The sequence below is a fragment of the Penicillium nucicola genome (assembly GCF_028828085.1).
Source record: "Penicillium nucicola strain IBT 29836 chromosome Unknown utg000002l, whole genome shotgun sequence".
NCBI classification, from domain to species: domain Eukaryota; kingdom Fungi; phylum Ascomycota; class Eurotiomycetes; order Eurotiales; family Aspergillaceae; genus Penicillium; species Penicillium nucicola.
In genome coordinates, this window is record NW_026643126.1 from 4,521,966 (window position 1) to 4,541,227 (window position 19,262).

A 19,262-nucleotide genomic window follows, 5' to 3' on the forward strand; every position below is an offset into this window, starting at 1 on the left:
TTCCAGGATATGACTTGCAACAGTGTGATGATTTCATTGCAAGGTTATTCACATGCCGGGTTTAAATGAAGCTATTTAAGCCCGCCACAGATCCCATCCATAACATTTCCTACAGTATACTCTTTGTACACTGAGAAGACCATGGACACAGTCATAACCAGCCTGCCTCCAACAGTGGGCACCATCCTGATGGATAATATCTCAATCATTCAGATCGTGTCCATGTTCTCAATCGGCGCGTACAATGGTCTAGAAACAGGAATCGTCGCGTTTGATGCGTTCAAAGGCTACCGCAGCCTGTATTTCTGGAGTATCCAGGTCGCATCCTGGGGGATCGTTCTGCATGCTCTTCCTGCCATGGCTCGCTTTCTAACACAAGCATCCAACATCGCGACGTCAGTCCCCTTCGTGATCGGATGGTATGCTATGGTCACCGGCCAAGCCATTGTACTGTACTCGCGTCTGCACTTTGTTGTCTCCAACGTGAGGACGCGGCGTTGCGTTTTGTGGATGATCATTATCAACGCCTGCATCCTACACATTCCAATGACCGTTCTCTTCTTCGGCCTCAACAACGGCGACGCACGTCTCGCTCGCCCTGCCGCAATCTTCGACCGAATCCAGCTGACGGCCTTTTGTGTGCAAGATTTCATCATCTGCAGCATTTATGTATACGAATCAACTCTCACTTTCAAGAAGATCAGCACTATTCGTGGTCAGAACAGTCGCAGTGCCATCATTCATTTACTTTGGATCAACATTCTTGTCGTGTTTCTCAACGTCCTGCTCCTCGTCACAGAATACAAGCTTCACTACATTCAAGTGAGCTTCAAGACGGTGGTATACAGCATCAAGCTGAAGTTAGAGTTTTCTGTACTCAACCGTCTTACTTCACTGCTTCGCTCCTGTACCTGTCAGCGTGAATCCGGGGAGCGGCGGCGATCGAGTGGACGGAACCTGTTTAATAAGCTTCTTCCGCAGTCAGCTACGGCATCGACGACGGAATTGCGGCCTGCAGCCCAGGGAGAGGTACCAGATCGTCGTATATTCCCGACTTGCTTCAAAAGAAAGCAGGGAGCGCGACGCGAGACGTCCAGCGAGTGTATGACACCCCCAGGAGACACGTCATACTCACGACGTATTTCTGAGTGCCAGACAGACACACATCAAGCTGGATCATCCGAAATTTTGCCGGCGCTAGAATTGACTTTATCTGAGTTTTCCCCAAAGTTTGACGTTTGAGCATTCCGACAACGAAGAATGCCAGGTCAATGTGACCTCATCGACGATGGAGCAGCGAGCTTGGATTCCGTGACGGATAGGTATGATCGCAACTACCAGGCCAGTCTGTTAGGGACAGGTTAACTATGATGCGTTCCCCTCAGACCATGTTGGATGGTGTCTTTGTTGAGCTATGGTAGGGGAATGGCGGTTCCACGCTTGTGAAGTGAACCCATGGATTTAAATATGGCACAGTGATAGATTGAATTAAGACTTGCAGATCGTTATAGAGTACTATCAAAACTACGGCAAAGTACAACGCTATAGAGAATGTGTCTTTTTGCTCATTTCAAACTATTTGCAGCTAAGACTGCCGCCAAAAGGCGCCTTCCTGTTTCAGTCCCCCCATAATCGTGATTGACATTTGTTGAAAAAGTGAGAAAGTCCTACACCTTGGATTCTGAGTTACTCAACATTTTTTGAACTGGTGCAGGATGATGAGAGTTCTTGGCCGGGTCAATACCTTCATAGAGATGAAAGGGATAACGAACGGGAACTTACTAACTGATCTTGTGAAAGAGGCCAATGTTTTGAATTGGAAGTCAAGATGAATATCTTCCCCGATTGTCTCATTCGAATAACAAGATGGATGTCGGCATCGCATTCCGAGCTGTACTCAAACGCCTTTTTGAAAAGGGTCTTTCTCCTCCTGCGGGCTTTTTGGTGAACTGGGCGTCCGACTCTGCGTTTGAGCTTTGGCTGCAGGCTCATATCAACCGTGACTGCCGGTATGAGAGAAGGAAAGGCAAATAGTAGGATGTTAAGTAATCAAGAGGCCGGATAGGAAAGAAGGCCGAATGGGAAAGAAAGGCAGGATGGTAAAAACAGGTCGCATGGGGGCTGCGTTTCGATAAATGAATGTTCGTCTCCAGTCAGTCTGATATCTGTGTGACAAGAAATTCAGGACAATGGTAGTACATTGGCAGCGTTGATCTGAGCAAGATTGTTCACCAACGGTATAGTCCGGTGAGTCTGATAGTTAGGTTGAATTTCGAGCGAACGGAGTAGTTTGTTTGCAATGCACCGTGTTGTCTAAATGGATGCATATACTTAGAGAAGCTCAGTGGTCTGAAGAATGTTTCACATCTGTACCCTGGCGTTGTAATGCTGCACAGACATTTGGAATTTTCTATGGTTGAAGCAACCCTGAAATACTTACAAAGTAGCCCTGAGATAGTCCTTCAACGGCTCAGGCACTACGTTGAGTAATCCGGCATGATTGTGAACCATTTTCATCAAGATCCTTTCGGCTCCATGCAGATTGTACACCCAGTACGAAGTCTGCGCTACCAGTGGATCTGCTACAAGCCTTTTTATCTCGCTAGTTCAATTATAATAAAATTTACCACAGCACTCAGTATCATTGACGGGGGCCATGTTTGACTACAAGATTCTTACTTATTACTGAGATAGAGAGAAATTGACGCGTGAGTCTTTCATGCTACAGTACACGAAATCAGGCTAAGCCAATATGCATCTACTGATAATATTACAGCACGGCTATTCTACCAAAGTGTGACCGGCTGGCTCGAAAACAATTCCAAAGCCCACTCCACACGTACACTGCCTTGTCTATCCGAATATAGCACGTATTCTCGCTCATTCAGCCAACCAAATTGAAACGCATTGTGACAGCGTCTCGACCTGATAGAAAACAAAAAAGCAAGCCGCATTCACTGCGTAGTTACTTCAACGAGCGTAGTAAGTCTTAACACCGTGATAGGCGGTCTTGTTGGTCACACTAACCAGTAGCTTTAGCTCCTCTTCGGATGACTCTCGATTAAATATCTCATTCTGGTTAAAATATTAGGCAAGAGCATGATGCGTATCGGGGTGATCTTTCTCACCTGCAGGAGCTTCTCCAAGGGAACATTTTCCAGCTGGTATGGCAAGTTTTGGATCTCGAGTTCCCATTCGTAGTTTAAATTCTTCAGCATCAATTTTTTAACAATATCAGCTAAAGCACATAATTTGATCGTTGCGGAATTCATTTCGGATTCATGGATTTTGCAGCTATTCTCGACACCCACTACTGAACGTTAGTTTCAATCCCTCTATACTCGCCAAATCTGTGGACATCTCACCAATCTTTACATCACCAGAATATGTGACTAGGATTGTTCCCGGGCTCAAAGTGGCGAGCGCTCTTCCGAGCCGACGAAGATGTAAAATTCCCTCCAGTATCTGTGAAAGGTGAGTTCGAGCTCGTCGCGAATTTCATTTGACTGACATACCGGCTTCACAATGCAAGAAATTTCATCCGCGGTGATCAAGCAACTGGAGGCTAAAATCTGATCGACTGACACCTCGGTTGGCTCCCAAATTAGCATACAGGACGTGTCATATTGGTAGCATTCGAGCAATTTGAGGAAGCTTGGATGGGCAACTTGGTCCATCATCTCCAGAAGAGCTGTAGCATTAGGCATTTGTTGTTGGAGCTGTTGGACATGCACCACTGCTCCTTTACTTGTTCGACGCCGTGCAAAGATCCATGACTGATCTTGCAATCTGGCAACTGGTTCGAAAGTATCCCATGGATTCGCATAGAGTTGCGGAATCTTTGCGACCGAGCAATCCAGGCGTGGTTTTCTTGATGAAGAGGTGACTCCTTCGATGGCTTCTTTCCGGGTTTGCGAGGGTTTCAAATCAGTGAAAGAAATTGGGGTTGAGGCCAGCTCATGGTGAAGAGACTCATCAACCCATACGGTTCGGCGGTGGGTGTCCTTATGATTCTTCATCATTTTTTGTGGATTTGGCAAGTATGAAACGATACAGCGAGAAAGCTAGAGGGCAGAAGAGCTTTATAGCTACATGCCTTTCTTTCGGCATAGATCTTTAGCCTCCCCATAGTATCTGGGTCACGATGTCATGTTATTACTTCACCGCAAAGTAAAGGTGATGTACCTCAATTAAACAAGGTGCTTTGAATTTTTGATCTTTTTTCTTCTGACGACTCAATTATGATCTTTTGAGACATTCGATGCTCGCAATAAACTACTTGTCAGTCAAATATCATGCACTCTGTCAAAAGTTTTCCGGAAGGGCAGGGCTACGCCTATTTAGGATTATTCCTGCGCTGTATCTTACAAGCCGTGAATGTAATCATGTAAGTACTCGAAACGGAAACAAGAAGCTTGCGGGATCAATCAGATCAAGCTAGGCCATCGCACTAGTATATTGATGGACTCTAAAAACGCGAGCACCGTCTCAGGAATTGTTCCATATATACTACGATTAATGCGGAACTGGGGTTTTGTGACTTGCTCATTTCCATCGGCATCATTGCGAGAATAACAGTATCACTTTTTCAGATACGATGATCATATTATGTAACCAATGTTCGTAATCATCTGCGCGGTCTGTCATGGCATGACCATAAAGTTATCCAAGTCTTATATACATAACCTGGCTTGAGTAAGAATTTGGAGATGAAGACCAGACTTTCTCTACTCCCAGGAGTACCTTATGAGCTTGGCCTATGCATGGCCCTTGTCTAGAGCTCTGTGGATGTTAGTCGTGTGTAGCATGTCTTGCAAATTGCAATATAAATATAGCTCTCTTGCTCTGAATGAGCCATTAATCTCATACACTCAGCAGCAATTTGACCCCTGCAAAATGATACCCAACCGGTTCAACTCTCGAGCCCTGTCAGTTCATGCCAAAAAATACCGAATTCCCTCTAATATTTGGTAGCTCTATAAAAGACCTACTGCTGCCTCCAGAATCTGCCACACAGCAGCAATTGAACGTGGTGTCACCAGGATCTACTGAAGAAGCCATTGTGACTCGAAGCACGGATCCTGAAGAAGTGAACACCTCCCCCTCCGCCAATGTAGCTGATGTGAAAAGAATCCCTTGTCAATGGGACTTTTCTGGTTCCACAGCCGCAGCTCGTAAGCGGAAATATCAGGCTCGGGCATCACAAAGACATCGCGATCAAATCAAGCAGAAGCAGAGCTTGATGGCCGATGTCGCTGCCTACTCGGGCGAGGTTGACAAGCTTTCGTATTTGGTGTCACAGCAAAGAGCGCAATTGCATATGCTGAATAATTTCAAAGAATTTGTGTGGGCCAAAGATACAGATCGTGCCCTGGCATTTCTCGGTCATCATCCACAGGTACTTCCCACATATGTTCTTCAACTTCGACACCTGCTCATCCTGTCCTTAGCCGCTCCTGTTAGATTCTCATACATACAGGTCCATCAAACATTTTGTTAGATACTGTGGCAGCTACCTTGCCTCAATGCCGTGGAGCAACCCTTGCATGGATTTTGAAGTGCAATACAACGACGGAACAGCCGGGCAGGTGAGATGGCAAGTGAAAGTGCCATTGCGGTTGCAGGCTGCACCCGATTTCCAAATCCAGGAAGAAGAAGAAAAAGCCGAGTTTGCCAAGAGTCTGTTGCCTACGGTAGAGTGGGCGTTCTTCGAAAGTTTGAATATCGCCAAAGAAAATTCTATGCGGTTGGTTTCGGATAGGATGAACACGAGTTTGGTTATTCTGGAGAATGCGGTGGTTTAAATTGCATGTATCTTTCAGGTGTGTCAAGAATGTATAGTGTCTCAAATCAGGCACCATGGCAATGAATTGCACCAGTATGAGCCAATCCCCCAGATTGATGAAAGATTTAACATAATGACGTATTTCCACAAATGACTACTGCCATGAGCAGAGAGAAATAAAAAAAGCCCAGTCCTCGAATTGCCCCCGAAGATGCCAAATTTTCAGAGGCCTCGGCAGATCTCGTAGGTCCAAGCTGTGTAGGACCAGGCAAGTCAGGCACTGATGTAACACCCACTGTATTATACGGTATTGTCGATAAAAGAGCGTTGCAAGCTTACAGTGCCGAAGATTACCATCTGATAGTTTAGACTACAGTATCAAGTTTAAACTTAAGGTGTGTTGCTGTGCGATCCGCTACAGACAGGACACACTTCCGTCAGTACTAGCAAGTGGATGTCTCAAGATCGTGCGGCGTTGTTCCGGGTCCCCAAACTCATACCAGAACATGACGGACTAAGCACACAAAGTATTCTGCTCCTAAAAGGCGGACTATTTTGAAGGTTCAACGGTTATTCACCAGAGTCAACTAAAGTAGCAGAAATGCATTGACTGCCACGCAGTATCATGACCAAAGAGTACAAATCTATCCGTGACAATAAGATATTAGTACCAGCTTTTGCTATAGACATATGTTTGAGATGCTGTTGAAATCGTGTGCGCTGAGGCAATCAATGTACAATTAACGCAATTTTCTGCATCTTACTTGCTCGCATCTTGGTCATGACTTTGCCCAATACCGACGCGTGCGTCATTATGTCCTTTTCCTCCTAGATTGAGCTATAAGCCTTTATTACTCCAAATAATTTGCCAGCCGCTCCAATTCTCTTGATGCTGCTTCAAAATACTGAAAATGCCCAGATCAGCTGGCAACATGTCTCGGACACATCAAAACCCCCTTCCCCCGCTCTTGCCGGCTCCGACTTTCGCAGAGCTTCGTGTTCAGCATGATGACACAAAGTTCTCACCAGTCAAGCTGCCGACTGCAGGGACCAATCTTGTCTATTATCTGGACTCGCAGGTACTGCTAACCTGGTCCAACTTGGATGATAGCATACGAAGCGCTAGTCGCATTAATGTTGCTTCGCTGCAACATGGCAGTCGGGCAGAGCATGGAGTCATCCAGGTCTACTACTGCCCCTCAACTTCTCATCATCCCACACTTATCCCGGCCCGAGACCATGGCAATTCGGACTTCTGTCCTGGCCAGCAAGCAAACCATTGCCTTGAGTTGACCTCCATACTTTGCTTGCCACCAAGAATTTGTCAGCCACACCAAGTTCCATCGATCTCACCTTTCGATTTAGCTGAATGGCAGCCGGGGGCTGATTACTCGCCAACGCAGACTATCAACCCTGCACTGATATTTCCGAATCTTCCAACAAGTAGTTCCGACTTCTTGGGTCTTACAGGAAACCCTGACGCAAATGATGAAGCCAATACCATTCCCTCTCTTACCAGTATCTCCTTTGACCAGTCACCAGAGCAATGGCAGAAAACCCATGAGACCAACGTGGGTATGAAAGACCCTTCACAGCAAGACCTCAACGTCTATATCAAGCAGCCTAGGCATCTATCGAATGCAAAAGAACAGGACCTTAATACGCACACGAGAAAATTCAAGTGCAAAATTATTGGCTGCACAATGGGCTTCAAGCGTCAAGATCACCTCGAGCGCCATTCAAGGAGTCATTCGAAGGAAAAGCCGTTTGTCTGCTGGGTACCTGGATGTCACCGTAGCTTTTCACGCCGCGACAATCTCAAAGCCCATTGTACGAAGACACATGCGAGACCCGGTGGTCGCAACCGCTATGTTGCTTCCCTCGACAAGATGAGTCCCGACTACGATCCAGAGTTCCGTGGTCCGCTGTCATTTGACGGGCGTCCGCTCTGATTTCAGCATCTACCAGCCCCTATCTGAGCTAAGCCTTGACAATTACTGATTTGTACAATAAGTTGATTTCTTTTCACAATACCGTAATAAGGCTTCGGTTAGATGATGTATTAGAATTTCAACGGGAATACCCGGTGAGACGGCCAACGGTGATGTTTCATTGATCCCGATGAACGATCACCGATTCACGTATTCCAGGTACATTAGCCCATTCTCTTTTCTGAATGATTGACTTTTGGCTCTTTGGTTCCGTTTCATTAAATAATCATTGGGTCCGATTCCTTATTTCAAGTTTCCAGCAACTCTGCATTGACATTTCCTCGCAACGACTCTACCCGGATACTTTTGGTTCAGATGAATAAACTTAATCAAAATGGTTTGTGAGAATTGATTCTACGGCGTACTTGTGCTGACAATAGACTAGATGACGACTTCGATCTCGACCTTCACGCTATCTGGCGAGAGTCTTCTTGCATCCCGGCGCCACCGCCATGTCTTTGCGCGGATCACGAAAATCCAGAACTAGACTTTCAGAATGAGTTGAATTCTATATCATACAAGGGACAAGGATCCCCCCAGGTCGAATATCTCTTTCACCCCAACAACGATAACCAGCCGGGCTTCAAGTGGACAGGCCCAGATCTTCTGTCGTTCTCCACTCAACCTGAGGACCTCTTCCTTCACATGTCAGCATTCTTTATTTTTGAAGAGCTTTACTGGTTGGAGTTGAGGCTTGCAAAGATTCATCAATTTTCTGGTGAAACAGTGGGGGAGTATTTGTTCTTCTTGCCCCGTGTTGAAACAGCCATGGGTAATCTACGTCGGGTGCGAGGACAGATTCTGGACATCATATCCCTAGCCACTGTTGAAACAACTTCTCCCACCTTTACTTTATCTCTATGGCCGCGCACAGAAGCGCTACCGTATTCCAGTCACTCTACCATTTCTCCACAGGCGACATTACCCACGATGCCATTCCTGGACCCGTCATTCTTTGTACATAATATCCAAGAAAACTATAAATGATTGCGGTACTCTTGTGATAAAACTCGTGTTTCCAATGTCTGCCAGTAGTCACGTTCTTGCCATGGGCTTTGTACGACGTTCTCGAAATAAACACGACTGTGTCAAAAGATTGACATTACATCACACTCAAGAAATACATACAGTTCAGTAGCATGATTCCCACTAGAACCCCTACTCAGTTCTTTTGGCATCAACTAACATGCCCAGTCTACTTTTCGAGCATTGATTCCAACCGTTTAGCACGACCGTCAGTCGCTCCCGAGTTGATTCCCAAGCCTGCTCAAAAGAGAGCAGTCGTTGTCGCTGCTCATCAGCAGGAAGCTGAGGTACAACCCCCTCTTTGCTCAGGTCGATGCTGGCCTCCTTTGAAATGTGCAGATTTTGATCAACATCCTCGCCACGGAGGTGTCTAGGCACACATGAAGCCCATACACGTCGATGAAGCCCCACAGTTCGAGCCGCTTGAAAGCCCAGTTTCGCATCCTCGCGTTCAACGTTTGCTAGCGTTGTCAAGATGGGTTGAAATTGCTCGATCATCAGAGTTTCTTTCTGGCTGGTATCCAGCTGCGGGTAGAAATTTCTAGTGGTCAGCCACGAGATATAATACTGTATAGGATGCATCTGGCTTACCTGTCGTGGTTTGGGATCAGAAGCATCCTTTGGGTGGCTTTCATCAACCTGGATTGGAAGCCCACTCGGCTCTTGATCTCCTTCACTGTTTTGGTCCGGTACGTTCCTTGGAGTATCCATTTTATGACAGGGGAAGAATCAGTTTTGATTTAATTTTGTTCAGGGGATGAAAGCCTCTCTTATAGTCTGCTTGGAGACACGTAACGGCCTCGTTGGGGTTACGACAGAGATACGGGTATCAACGGACTCATTTATTTAAATGCTGGTGTTGGTTGAGCAAGCCTGTATCCTTGCTGATGGATGTGCTAAAATGCATTGGCTTGTTCCAGCAGCATTAAACATGTCCTGCGGCTTCGACAGCTTCAAACATTCAACGGGCAATTCCAGAAGCTTGACCAGCCGGTGAACAATTACATATTTCCAATCAGTCTGCACTCGTAACTGCTTGTTTCCAGTTGTCGGCAGCAAAATCCCACAGTAAGCCAGCCTCAAAGGCGCTGTCTGGTCACCGTTTAATCAACGACCATCTCGCCTCAACTAGTCGTCTTCATTCATTTGTTTTGCCAACCATAAATTAGAGGCCATGTTGGAAAACATTTGGACACAGCAGATGGTAGAATATTTTTTCGACAGAATTTGTTGAGGTCAGTTCAGCCACTGTTAAGGGCGAACAATAACTTTGCAGTCATCTAGCTCTACGGCTTTGTTGACACTTTCTGCTGTTTGTCTTGTCCATGTTGTTTCAAGAGGCCATCTCTTTGATACACTTTAGATCTCACATAATACACTGATCGACTCTCGATCAGTCATCGTCCTTGGGACCTTCTACTCCCTCCTTCTCTCGCCTCCCTTTTGACACAAGAATTCGGATTCATGCTTAGTCTGAGCGGAGAATCACAAGTGGTACAAGGTATGGCAACCTTCTCGCAAAGAAAAAACATGCGCGACGGATATGTTTTCCCCAAGCGACACACCACTGCTCTACGGCGACAAAAGCGAGCAAAAATACCCGACCGAACACGTACCCATTGAACAGCCTAACTTGGAGTTCCCCCGGACTCAAACCTGTGAAGTTAGTCCTCAGGGCTGGACATACCAATTACATACCAGCCAAAGCCTTAATCATGGTCTTTTTTGTCGACACGGGGGTTGCTCAATGGACCCAGGCTCCAGCCATTGCGGATGGCGGCCTGTTCTCTGCTGGTTTCGATACCTACCTATTTCGGAGTCTGCTCCTGGCTACTCTGACATTGTGCCGAATGCGTTCGGAACTTCCTCCTTGCCAGTCTCACAGAATAGCAATGTTCCCTGGCTAGAGCAGCTTGGAGGGCAGCACATTTTCCAAAATACGCAGGCTGTAGAGGCGGGCCAAGTCATTTCACAGGCTCTCAATCCAATCTCCACACAAGATCCCTCCAACTTTGATCAGGGAGGTTTACAACACAGTACCCAAGGGCGGCATTTCAATTGCACAATTTCGGGATGCAAGCGCCAATTCAAACGCCAAAAAGGCTTGAGCCGTCACTTGACAAATCATTCAGAAGCGAAACCTCATGTTTGCTGGGTCCCTGGGTGCCAACGCAGATTTTCGCGACGCGACAGCCTCAATGCCCACTATCAAACACACGGCAAACGTGGGGGCCGCAATCGGTATGTGGCTACTCTAGATAAGACAGGAACCATGTAAGACCCGGATTTCCGTGGCCAGCTAAGCCCTGAAGGGGGGCCACTTGACTATGCTGGCCATGAGTGATTCTGGCGCTCGAGATGTACGTGGCACTAAGTTTCAACTGTTCAACTTTATTCTATTAAGATGAGAATAATTAGCATAGAGTAGAAAACAATGCAAATGTACGTCATCTTTATTATCTTGTTCTATGAATCTATTTCCCTTTTCAAACGCATATTGCCCTTCTGTGGATTTTTAGGAACCGATTCGATCAAGCGCTAGCTGAGGACCTCGAAAGAACTAGCAACAGTAGACGATAGCCCATAGATCGGTTCGACGTCAGCGTCAAAATGGTATATGGTATGGTCAAAAAGAATGAGGAATGTATAATTTGAGTTAATTTGGATCCGAGGGTCAACGACTTGGCCGGCGTGCATCCCTACTTTTTTTGATGTCACTGTCACATAGTCAAGCAATTCCTTCGGTTTTTGTTTCTATCCTATCCTCCAATGCCATCATTGGTCTTTCACATCGGTGTGTGAGTTGAGGTGGAATGTATCGTGAGAGGAAGGTTACTATCATAAATTGGCGCTATTCTTTGCCAACCCAGCTCAGGATATACCTTTGCTAGAGCCAACCATGTATATATATATCTCACGTTTCCAGTACGAACGAGCGACACGTGCTGAATGAACCAAATCCGAGAAATTCACGTAATAGTGGTCTTAAGTAAAGCAGGTTTCGCACGGCCATTGTTTGGTTAGCGTTGTCCGCTGATCGATCTAGATCTACCTCCGAGCCCCGGCCCAGCAAGATCAGTGTATTCATCCGGCATCAGGCGGTGTATCCGATTCGACATTATTCACCGCCTGATGCCATGCACACCCTCCATGATTCTCTGCCGAACCCACTTTTTGTGATTGGCACTCTGGCCTCCAACCGCCGACCCATCGCCTTGCCAGGATTGTCTGATATCGACCAATGTTTCTCCTGAGAGCCGCGCGGACTGTTCAGAGACCGTATGTGCAACAGGAACGGGGGCCGGCGTCCAAGTGGGCTCAAAACTTGTACCAGCACTGCAAGATTCTGCTCGCTCCGAGGCTGTCATCCTGTCGGATTTTACATGGTCGAAAGGGTCATCGCCAGTCCACCAGTTGCCAGAGGGTTCAAGGTCCAGGTCAATTAACCGAACAGTACCCGTCATTCTGGGATGAACGACACGGCGAACTGCTGCGCGTAACGGGTTGCTTGCGCATACTAAGACCAGTCAGCGCTGGCATAATCCAAAGGGTATAAATAGTCATACCAGAAATCGCAGTTTTTCCGCCTCTACCGTCCATAAAACGTGCCAGCTCCTTTGTAATGTCAATGGGATGGAAACGGTACTTCAAGCGCGTTCGGTTGCGGTAACGAATCTGGTCCGCGGGCTGAGTGCCTAGAATATGCGTGGTGAATTGCAGGATCTATATTGAGTTAGGCCGATTTAATGTTAAAAATTAGCAGAAAGGGATCCACTCACATCAAATCCCCGGTCATCTCGATGTTTATGCTCGGGACAATCGTCTCGGTCAAACATACGGTCAAGCTCGAGGATTTGCGAGATCTCATCCCCCACCCAATGGGGATGGTCTATTTCGGTAAGCGCATGGCATCGCAAGCATCTGACAAGAACAGAAAACTTACTGAAATTCTGCAGCTTAACTTGCCACAGAACTTGTAGCCGTCGCACCGTATTCTTCCGGCTTCGGCTTTCTTCAACGAGGTGTCGTATGAACGGCAACGCACGGAAGAGTCCAATGTCTTCAAGTACAAACACGACGGTCCCGTACTGTCCCAGGTAAGGTGGGTGCCCGTAAGGACCCAGCACGCACACTGGAAAATGAACTGTGGAGTGTGCACGATCCGCAGCTTGCGCGATCCTACCAGTCACACCCTGCCCAGGTCGGGTCACTATGTGTAGCAGACGAGTTGGTGCTTCTGGGGGGTTTTGCACTGTAGCCACCGAAGCCACGTGAAATGCAGGAAGCTGCAAGCAGGATCTGACTCCCAAGCGTGGCATCCAGAGCTGCACATACTGCCCCGGTCGAGCCACCCACTCTACTGGAACCACAATATCAAGCCATAACAGCCGGTTGGAAGACCGCGCGAGGGCTTTTCGAGCGGTGATACGCCACGACCTATGGACCCACATGCTGTGCAGGCAAGTGACGGCACTCCAGGCACATCCAGCGCAAATACCACCCAGTAAAACCCAGGGGTAGGATGATGCTCGGTCGATCAAATGGTAGAAAAGGGCGCCGGTGGCGATCGAAGCTAGCACATAATGGACCTCGAGGCCGAGTTGCGGCCACCGTCGAAGAATTCCAGCAAGCGTCCAAGGCATGATTGAGATGAGACTGCATCCGGCCTGTTCCATATTAGCCACTTCTAGTTACTACGGGAAATGGGAAGGCTGCCGTTCTCTGTGGCGCTTCACGTACCAGGAGTGGAATGACGAGGGGAGCTCCAAACATGGTATTTCGAGCCATTGTGATTAAGATGGACCCATGAAGAAGGCAATGTAGCACGCAAATGCGGCCTAGCCACCGGTGGGCCCACTGAAACGTGCCCCGTTCGATACGGTAAATGTGGGCCGGAAGACTGAAGCTGAACCCGAAGTAGAGGGGAACAAGGTGTGTGACCGCCAGGCATCCGGCTCGCCTGTGCACATCCGCCCAGCTTTGAGCATGAAAGGTGATTACAATGACGTTGGCAATCACCAGGGTTGCAAGTATGCCCCCTTGCGAGTATGACGGGATATCCAGCGACTGGAGCACGTCTGGTGTTGGCGCCCGGAAGAAGCGTCTCCAGGATACGGTGCGTTGTAACCTCAGTGGTAAATAGCTGAATCGGAGTCCAAGGCTATAAGATATCCAGCATACAAGAGTGAGGAGCCCGCAAAGACCGAATTTATCTTGGATAGGAGCCCTGGCAAGCCACTCGACAAACTTTGAAACAGGGCGGGACATGCTTTAAGTCGAGGCAATACTGGATCCCAACAGGTTTATATCTCAAGTTCTATCGGTAAGCCAAACCAAGGCGTTCCAGTGCTTCTGCAAGGGTGGTCGAAAGCACCTTGCAATGTTGATGCGGTAATCATGCTGCTGGCGAAAAAGATGGGAAGGTCTCTTTGTACAACGCGGACTGAGATGACGGGTTGACGATTGACGATTGAAATGAGCATCACCGACAACATGAAAAACGCTATCTATTGCATAAGATGAGGCTCGTCCAGTCTACGATTAACGTTGAACTACAAGTATACACTGATCAAATCGCTGTAATATTATGCGGTTGTTCATTATCCCATACTTCCAAAGTTGAGCCCAGTCAACGTCCAGAGAGGCTTTTTTAGATGTCGCATGCCCGCCTATTAAATTGGGCAGTGATTGTCATTGTCAAGACGATCAAGGTGACCGTGGACAGCGACGGCGACCATAGATACTGTTGTGACGGTTCGCCCTTGGGGCTTTCACACCAGACTTTTCAATGGACCTAGTCGTTCTGCCTATCGATGCAGTCTGGATCGGACTTGTCCAAGACGCAAAAACATCTTTTCCGAGGAAGGCGGTCGTGTCGTAGCGAACATGTCTCCGAGCTGTTTTATTGAATTGTTTCGATCTAATGTAGATTCGACAAGACCGCACCTATATCACAGCATTTGCGTTTTATAACTCCTTCTACGTAATAATATTGCAGATCCATTAATAAGGCTTGCTACATCTAATTGTGGCACTTGGTTCCTGGTCTGAAGTTCCTCCAATAGGATGCATGGTGAAGACCATTACAAGATATTTCTGGCTCTATTGTGAGTGTGACGGTCCAATCACAAAGTAAAGCCATCACAAGATTTGAAATACTCGTCTTATCATTCATTTGGCAGCGTATACTTCACAAATGGATGACAGCAGCAGTAGTACCATCCTCCAGCTTCCATGCAGGTCCTAACAGTGAGTGATGGGCTTGTGAGAAGAGGTTGCATGTATATGAGAAACTTCCAATAGCTCAGCAAGAATAGTCGCTTTCTCTCTGCTCGAAATTTCGAGTCTGAACATGAGCTTTGCCCTAGCAAGCCATGATTTACCGTTCATTCGTTCCAGCAGGGAGGAAAGTGAGTCATTGGTTAGACTGGCAGGGTCAAGCGCATCAATCGTAAAGTTTGCCGGGTCCAGGGTGGAATATATCCAGATAAACCCGTTGGAGTACTCAAAAGAAGCTGCGCTCGCGTTCCATTTTAAGACCAGCGTGTTGAATAATGGCCCGAAGATTGTAACTGGAAGGCCGACACAGACGTACGCTGCCTCTACACGACTGTCTTGAAGCACAGTCCTGAGTACCGATATAGCCTGTTCGGTGGATCTTGAATCAACAACGACCGAGTCAGATATCCAGAATTCGGTTGACCAGCGGTTGGAAGAAAAATCGCTTCTCTGCATCAAAGGACGTTGAAAGCGAGAGAAGCCTTTCCTGAGACGGCTTGTTTGTTTTTCTTTCTTTGAACCGAGAAGAATGATCTTCAAATTGGCTGAATGCGCTGTCTGCAGAATCCCAATCTGATAGTCATGCGGTTCCAGATTGCTGAGCTGGGCTTGAGGGAAGACATGAATGACGCCATTCTCTATGGATACGTATTCTCCCCGGCTATCAGCTTTATTTGCTAAATGGGCTGGTAAAATTATGTTGGAAGAGAGAGTGACGTTAATACTCTGGCCACAGAGCTTTGACTGCTCCCACTTCCAAACGAGCTCTTCAGTCTTCGAATATATGAAAGGGACTTTGGTGACTGGGATTTCTGAGGAGTGATCAGCATGAGGACAATGCTTCCTGCTTTCTTCAGTATTTTCGCAAATGGCCATCGGAGTCATGCCATACCAACTTTTACGCCCCCAATGCGACAGAAGCGGAAGTTCCAGTACTTTTAGCATCAAGGGCGATATCAACGCGTTGCTGTAACAAAATCTTTTGACCAACCCACAAGTGTCAGTCTCTGACAATGTAGATGTACGAAAGCAGGTACGAAGTGGGCCTTGGGAATGAGATTGATGTATGAAAATATCTGAGGGCGTCTGCGTGAGACTCTGATGCTTAAGATAAAAGTTGCACTTCGCGGAGGACTAGGTGTACTTAAGTATTTCCCCGTTGCAGCCTTTCAGCAGTGCTTACGCTGAGCAGCGCTTCCATTGTGCAAAAATGTTTTCTTTCTTGGTGAGAGTAGAGAGGCGCACATGTTGATCGAAATGTCTGAGACTTTTGGCATCGTGGGAGGCGTTTTGTCACTCAACGTTGGATACAGTACAAGTTTTTTTTTTCGCTATAATTGTTCCGTGCAACGCGTGACAACAAGCTTACAAAGAGCAGAATTAAAGGTGTATATTGATGCATCTAATGGAAATACAGAGACTATTTTATTTGTGAGAAGGTTATTGTAAGACAATGTGCAATGGACAAGATGCAGATGCCTAACAATGTATGTAGATGTTCTCTACTATGCCAACTTGGCTAAATATCTGGGAAAACAACTCAAATGATGGCCTTCTTGCTAAACAGCGACATTGCTTAGCACGCACAACAGAGAGCCACTTTCCTGACAAATTGAATAATGAAAAGCTGCAATACCAAGTCCAAATCAAACCTCCAAATCCCTCCTTATCTGTGGTTTTTCCTGCTCCCAGGACTGCCATATCACTAAATATTGTACAACGGGACCGCCGTTTTGTTCGATAGTACGTTTGGTAACTATGCATAGCGGGACTTTCTGGCCATTCTGAAGATGTCAGCTTATATACCTATACCCAAAACGGTATCCCCAATTGACTTACAAAATTAGAAGAGTCATTGGAGGAATACTGGCTGTCATTGAAAGACGCAGAGGATCTGTTCGAATAGGCCGATTGTTCTCCATCGGATACCACGAATGCGCGGTCTTCACTTGTCTCCGAAATATCATCCTCTGAGATAAGATCATCTGAGTACTCGGAAATGGACTCTTGTGCTTCACAGTCACTGAGTTCGTTGTGCGAAGACATGGCTCCGACAAAATCAATGTCTTCTTTCGAGGCCGTCTCAGGTAGACAAATTGGGTGCGAGCAAAATATTGGGTAATATGGTGCATGTCGCGGGTCCAATCTGGTTCGACGCCCAGTTTTATAACCACGGGTCTATTCGATCTTCGCACTTATAATTATAGCCAGTGTTTCAACAGGCGAGCAAGGGCCAAAGAAATGTAGGGGTGCTTCACCCGGCTTATGGTACAAGACCAGTGGTCAGTTGATTCACCTGATGAACCCATGATCAACAGGGTTGCAGTAAGAGATTTTGCAACGTGTACCCGCGTTGACTCAACAATGACGAAATTCACCGAACTCAGCACCAAGGCAGGAATGGATGGGTTAGTCAGGACAGCCATATATAATATCTGACGCGAAAACTGATTCCTGGGACCCAGCGGTTACTCTGAAATAAAATTCTCACATCGATCTCGCTTGGTTTTTCTCATTTAAACCGGCTGGTCTTCTCGCAGGTGAAACACCTTCTAGCGCGATGTGTTCGAATGGGGTAGACATAGACTCGTCACCTACCCCGGTATCGCGGTGTTCGGTATGTCTTTACCCGGAGTCAGTGAAGTGTTTCTTACTTAACGAAGACTTACAGCCTTCCGCTGGCCAACCGAGAACCCCCTCGGCCAATCTCACGCGATTCGCACCTGACCGCCGACACTGGGTACTCTACGAGACCGCCCAGGAGAACGACTTCTTATCCTGGTGGCTGGAGACCGAATATGGACAACAACTGACCAAAAATGGACAATACAATTTCAGATGGTCGACTGAGTCGCGTTCTTCGAAGGTGTGGAGGCACTTTGACCAGGTGGCAGAGGTCGGGTCTGGGCGACCCAAGGTCGTGTGTCGGTCTTGCCTGGCGCCGCTGAATCACCCTCATCACCCACATCACAAATCTCATGGGACCAGCACAATGGGCAAGCATCTGAAATCTACGTCTTGTCGCAGAAGCAAGGAGAAGGTGGCCGTTTCTGCTGTCACCTCAGGCCCAATCCAGATCCACTATGTGGATCTGGGCAGGGTAGCTCAGGATCGATCACACCGATGTAGTTTCTCTTCTCAGCCCGGATTCCCGGGTCGTACTAACGATCCCAACGGAGTATTTTTCCACACCCCACAATTTTATACATTACAATAGTCTGTAATATATCTTAAATGATTTACATATTCAATATTAATAAATTATAACTAAATTAACGTAATTCCCATACGAGCTGGACACCTAGCCGAGCTGGACACCCAAAACACCATAGTAAATGCAATAAATTACAACATAGTATCACAACAACCATAAATTGTAGGGACTTATCCTTCTCAACACATACTCTTTAGGTAGTATCTAGACTCATAAAAGAGTTTGATGAATTTCTATCACTTGATGATCGAGATATATATATTTCTAGCTCCTAGCAACGTAATTTAACGGTGATCTTCGATACCGCAACATTGTATGTTTTAGATCTATTCAAAATTAAAAAAAAATTGATAAATGCCTTTATCAACGGTTATTGGAAAAGAATAAAAAAAACAAGGGAGTGGGTTAGTAGCCACGACAGAAGAAAGCTAGGGAGTCTAACCGAGTCGAGCACAGCGCTCAGAGCTTGGAGCTCATCCTCCAGGCGTTGCTTCTCCTGCATCAGATCGGTCATCGACAGCTTAGACAAGTCGCGAGGGGCAGCCCCGGACGAAGGTCCGGAGGCGACAGTAGGTGCGTGAAAGTCGTCCATGACTATTCCCATAACAAGAGGAAGAGAGCGAAGTGGCAGATCTCCGGGCGTCCAGGTGGGTCTGAGGCTTTTATATAAGCGCGAATGCTTGGCACTCGAAGTATACAAACTTCACCACTTCCAGCCTTTATTTCCTTCTGAAAAGGAAATTGGAGACACTTGCCAATTATATATGATGGAAGTTTTTGTGGATTGCAATCTCAACCATATCCCCATGACGTACATGGATGGGATTCAAATCTGCGATTTCCTTCTTTCTCTCCACTAAAAGCGTGGTTGTTGAGATATCAGTGTAGAATATAATCGCATTTACTAGGGTGTTTTGAGTGTCCAGCTCGGCTAGGTGTCCAGCTCGTATGGGAATTACGTTACATC

At 46.8% G+C, this 19,262-nt stretch overlaps 9 protein-coding genes across 9 annotated transcripts; 6 read left to right on the plus strand and 3 right to left on the minus strand.

Annotated features, from left to right (window-relative positions):
* Positions 1 to 141: 141 nt before the first annotated feature.
* On the plus strand, positions 142 to 1,242 carry N7511_003497 (uncharacterized protein; the record flags this gene model as incomplete). Its single annotated transcript, XM_057125922.1, has 1 exon — positions 142 to 1,242. The coding sequence occupies one exon, from the start codon at positions 142 to 144 to the stop codon at positions 1,240 to 1,242; it is 1,101 nt and encodes a 366-aa protein (XP_056988081.1).
* A 1,728-nt stretch (positions 1,243 to 2,970) lies between these two features.
* Positions 2,971 to 4,022, minus strand: N7511_003498 (uncharacterized protein; the record flags this gene model as incomplete). The annotated part of the gene is made up of 4 exons (XM_057125923.1): positions 2,971 to 3,075; positions 3,129 to 3,310; positions 3,366 to 3,465; positions 3,516 to 4,022. 4 exons carry the CDS (start codon positions 4,020 to 4,022, stop codon positions 2,971 to 2,973), a joined length of 894 nt encoding a protein of 297 aa, XP_056988082.1.
* Positions 4,023 to 4,896: 874 nt separating this feature from the next.
* N7511_003499 (uncharacterized protein) lies at positions 4,897 to 5,804 on the plus strand (the record flags this gene model as incomplete). The annotated part of the gene is made up of 3 exons (XM_057125924.1): positions 4,897 to 4,928; positions 4,975 to 5,398; positions 5,451 to 5,804. The coding sequence occupies 3 exons, from the start codon at positions 4,897 to 4,899 to the stop codon at positions 5,802 to 5,804; spliced, it is 810 nt and encodes a 269-aa protein (XP_056988083.1).
* Positions 5,805 to 6,717: 913 nt separating this feature from the next.
* On the plus strand, positions 6,718 to 7,737 carry N7511_003500 (C2H2-type zinc finger protein; the record flags this gene model as incomplete). Its single annotated transcript, XM_057125925.1, has 1 exon — positions 6,718 to 7,737. One exon carries the CDS (start codon positions 6,718 to 6,720, stop codon positions 7,735 to 7,737), a length of 1,020 nt encoding a protein of 339 aa, XP_056988084.1.
* Positions 7,738 to 8,091: 354 nt separating this feature from the next.
* N7511_003501 (uncharacterized protein) lies at positions 8,092 to 8,763 on the plus strand (the record flags this gene model as incomplete). Its single annotated transcript, XM_057125926.1, has 2 exons — positions 8,092 to 8,117; positions 8,157 to 8,763. The coding sequence occupies 2 exons, from the start codon at positions 8,092 to 8,094 to the stop codon at positions 8,761 to 8,763; spliced, it is 633 nt and encodes a 210-aa protein (XP_056988085.1).
* A 3,161-nt stretch (positions 8,764 to 11,924) lies between these two features.
* N7511_003502 (NADPH oxidase family protein) lies at positions 11,925 to 14,070 on the minus strand (the record flags this gene model as incomplete). Its single annotated transcript, XM_057125927.1, has 5 exons — positions 11,925 to 12,319; positions 12,369 to 12,525; positions 12,582 to 12,691; positions 12,746 to 13,469; positions 13,543 to 14,070. The coding sequence occupies 5 exons, from the start codon at positions 14,068 to 14,070 to the stop codon at positions 11,925 to 11,927; spliced, it is 1,914 nt and encodes a 637-aa protein (XP_056988086.1).
* Positions 14,071 to 15,154: 1,084 nt separating this feature from the next.
* Positions 15,155 to 15,762, plus strand: N7511_003503 (uncharacterized protein; the record flags this gene model as incomplete). The annotated part of the gene is made up of 3 exons (XM_057125928.1): positions 15,155 to 15,393; positions 15,424 to 15,499; positions 15,646 to 15,762. The coding sequence occupies 3 exons, from the start codon at positions 15,155 to 15,157 to the stop codon at positions 15,760 to 15,762; spliced, it is 432 nt and encodes a 143-aa protein (XP_056988087.1).
* Positions 15,763 to 16,733: 971 nt separating this feature from the next.
* On the minus strand, positions 16,734 to 17,127 carry N7511_003504 (uncharacterized protein; the record flags this gene model as incomplete). The annotated part of the gene is made up of 2 exons (XM_057125929.1): positions 16,734 to 16,865; positions 16,921 to 17,127. Coding segments are annotated over 2 exons (339 nt in total), but the record flags the coding sequence as incomplete, so codon positions are not given.
* A 318-nt stretch (positions 17,128 to 17,445) lies between these two features.
* On the plus strand, positions 17,446 to 18,298 carry N7511_003505 (zinc finger BED domain-containing protein; the record flags this gene model as incomplete). The annotated part of the gene is made up of 4 exons (XM_057125930.1): positions 17,446 to 17,489; positions 17,547 to 17,586; positions 17,638 to 17,698; positions 17,745 to 18,298. The coding sequence occupies 4 exons, from the start codon at positions 17,446 to 17,448 to the stop codon at positions 18,296 to 18,298; spliced, it is 699 nt and encodes a 232-aa protein (XP_056988089.1).
* Between the last annotated feature and the right edge of the window lie 964 nt (positions 18,299 to 19,262).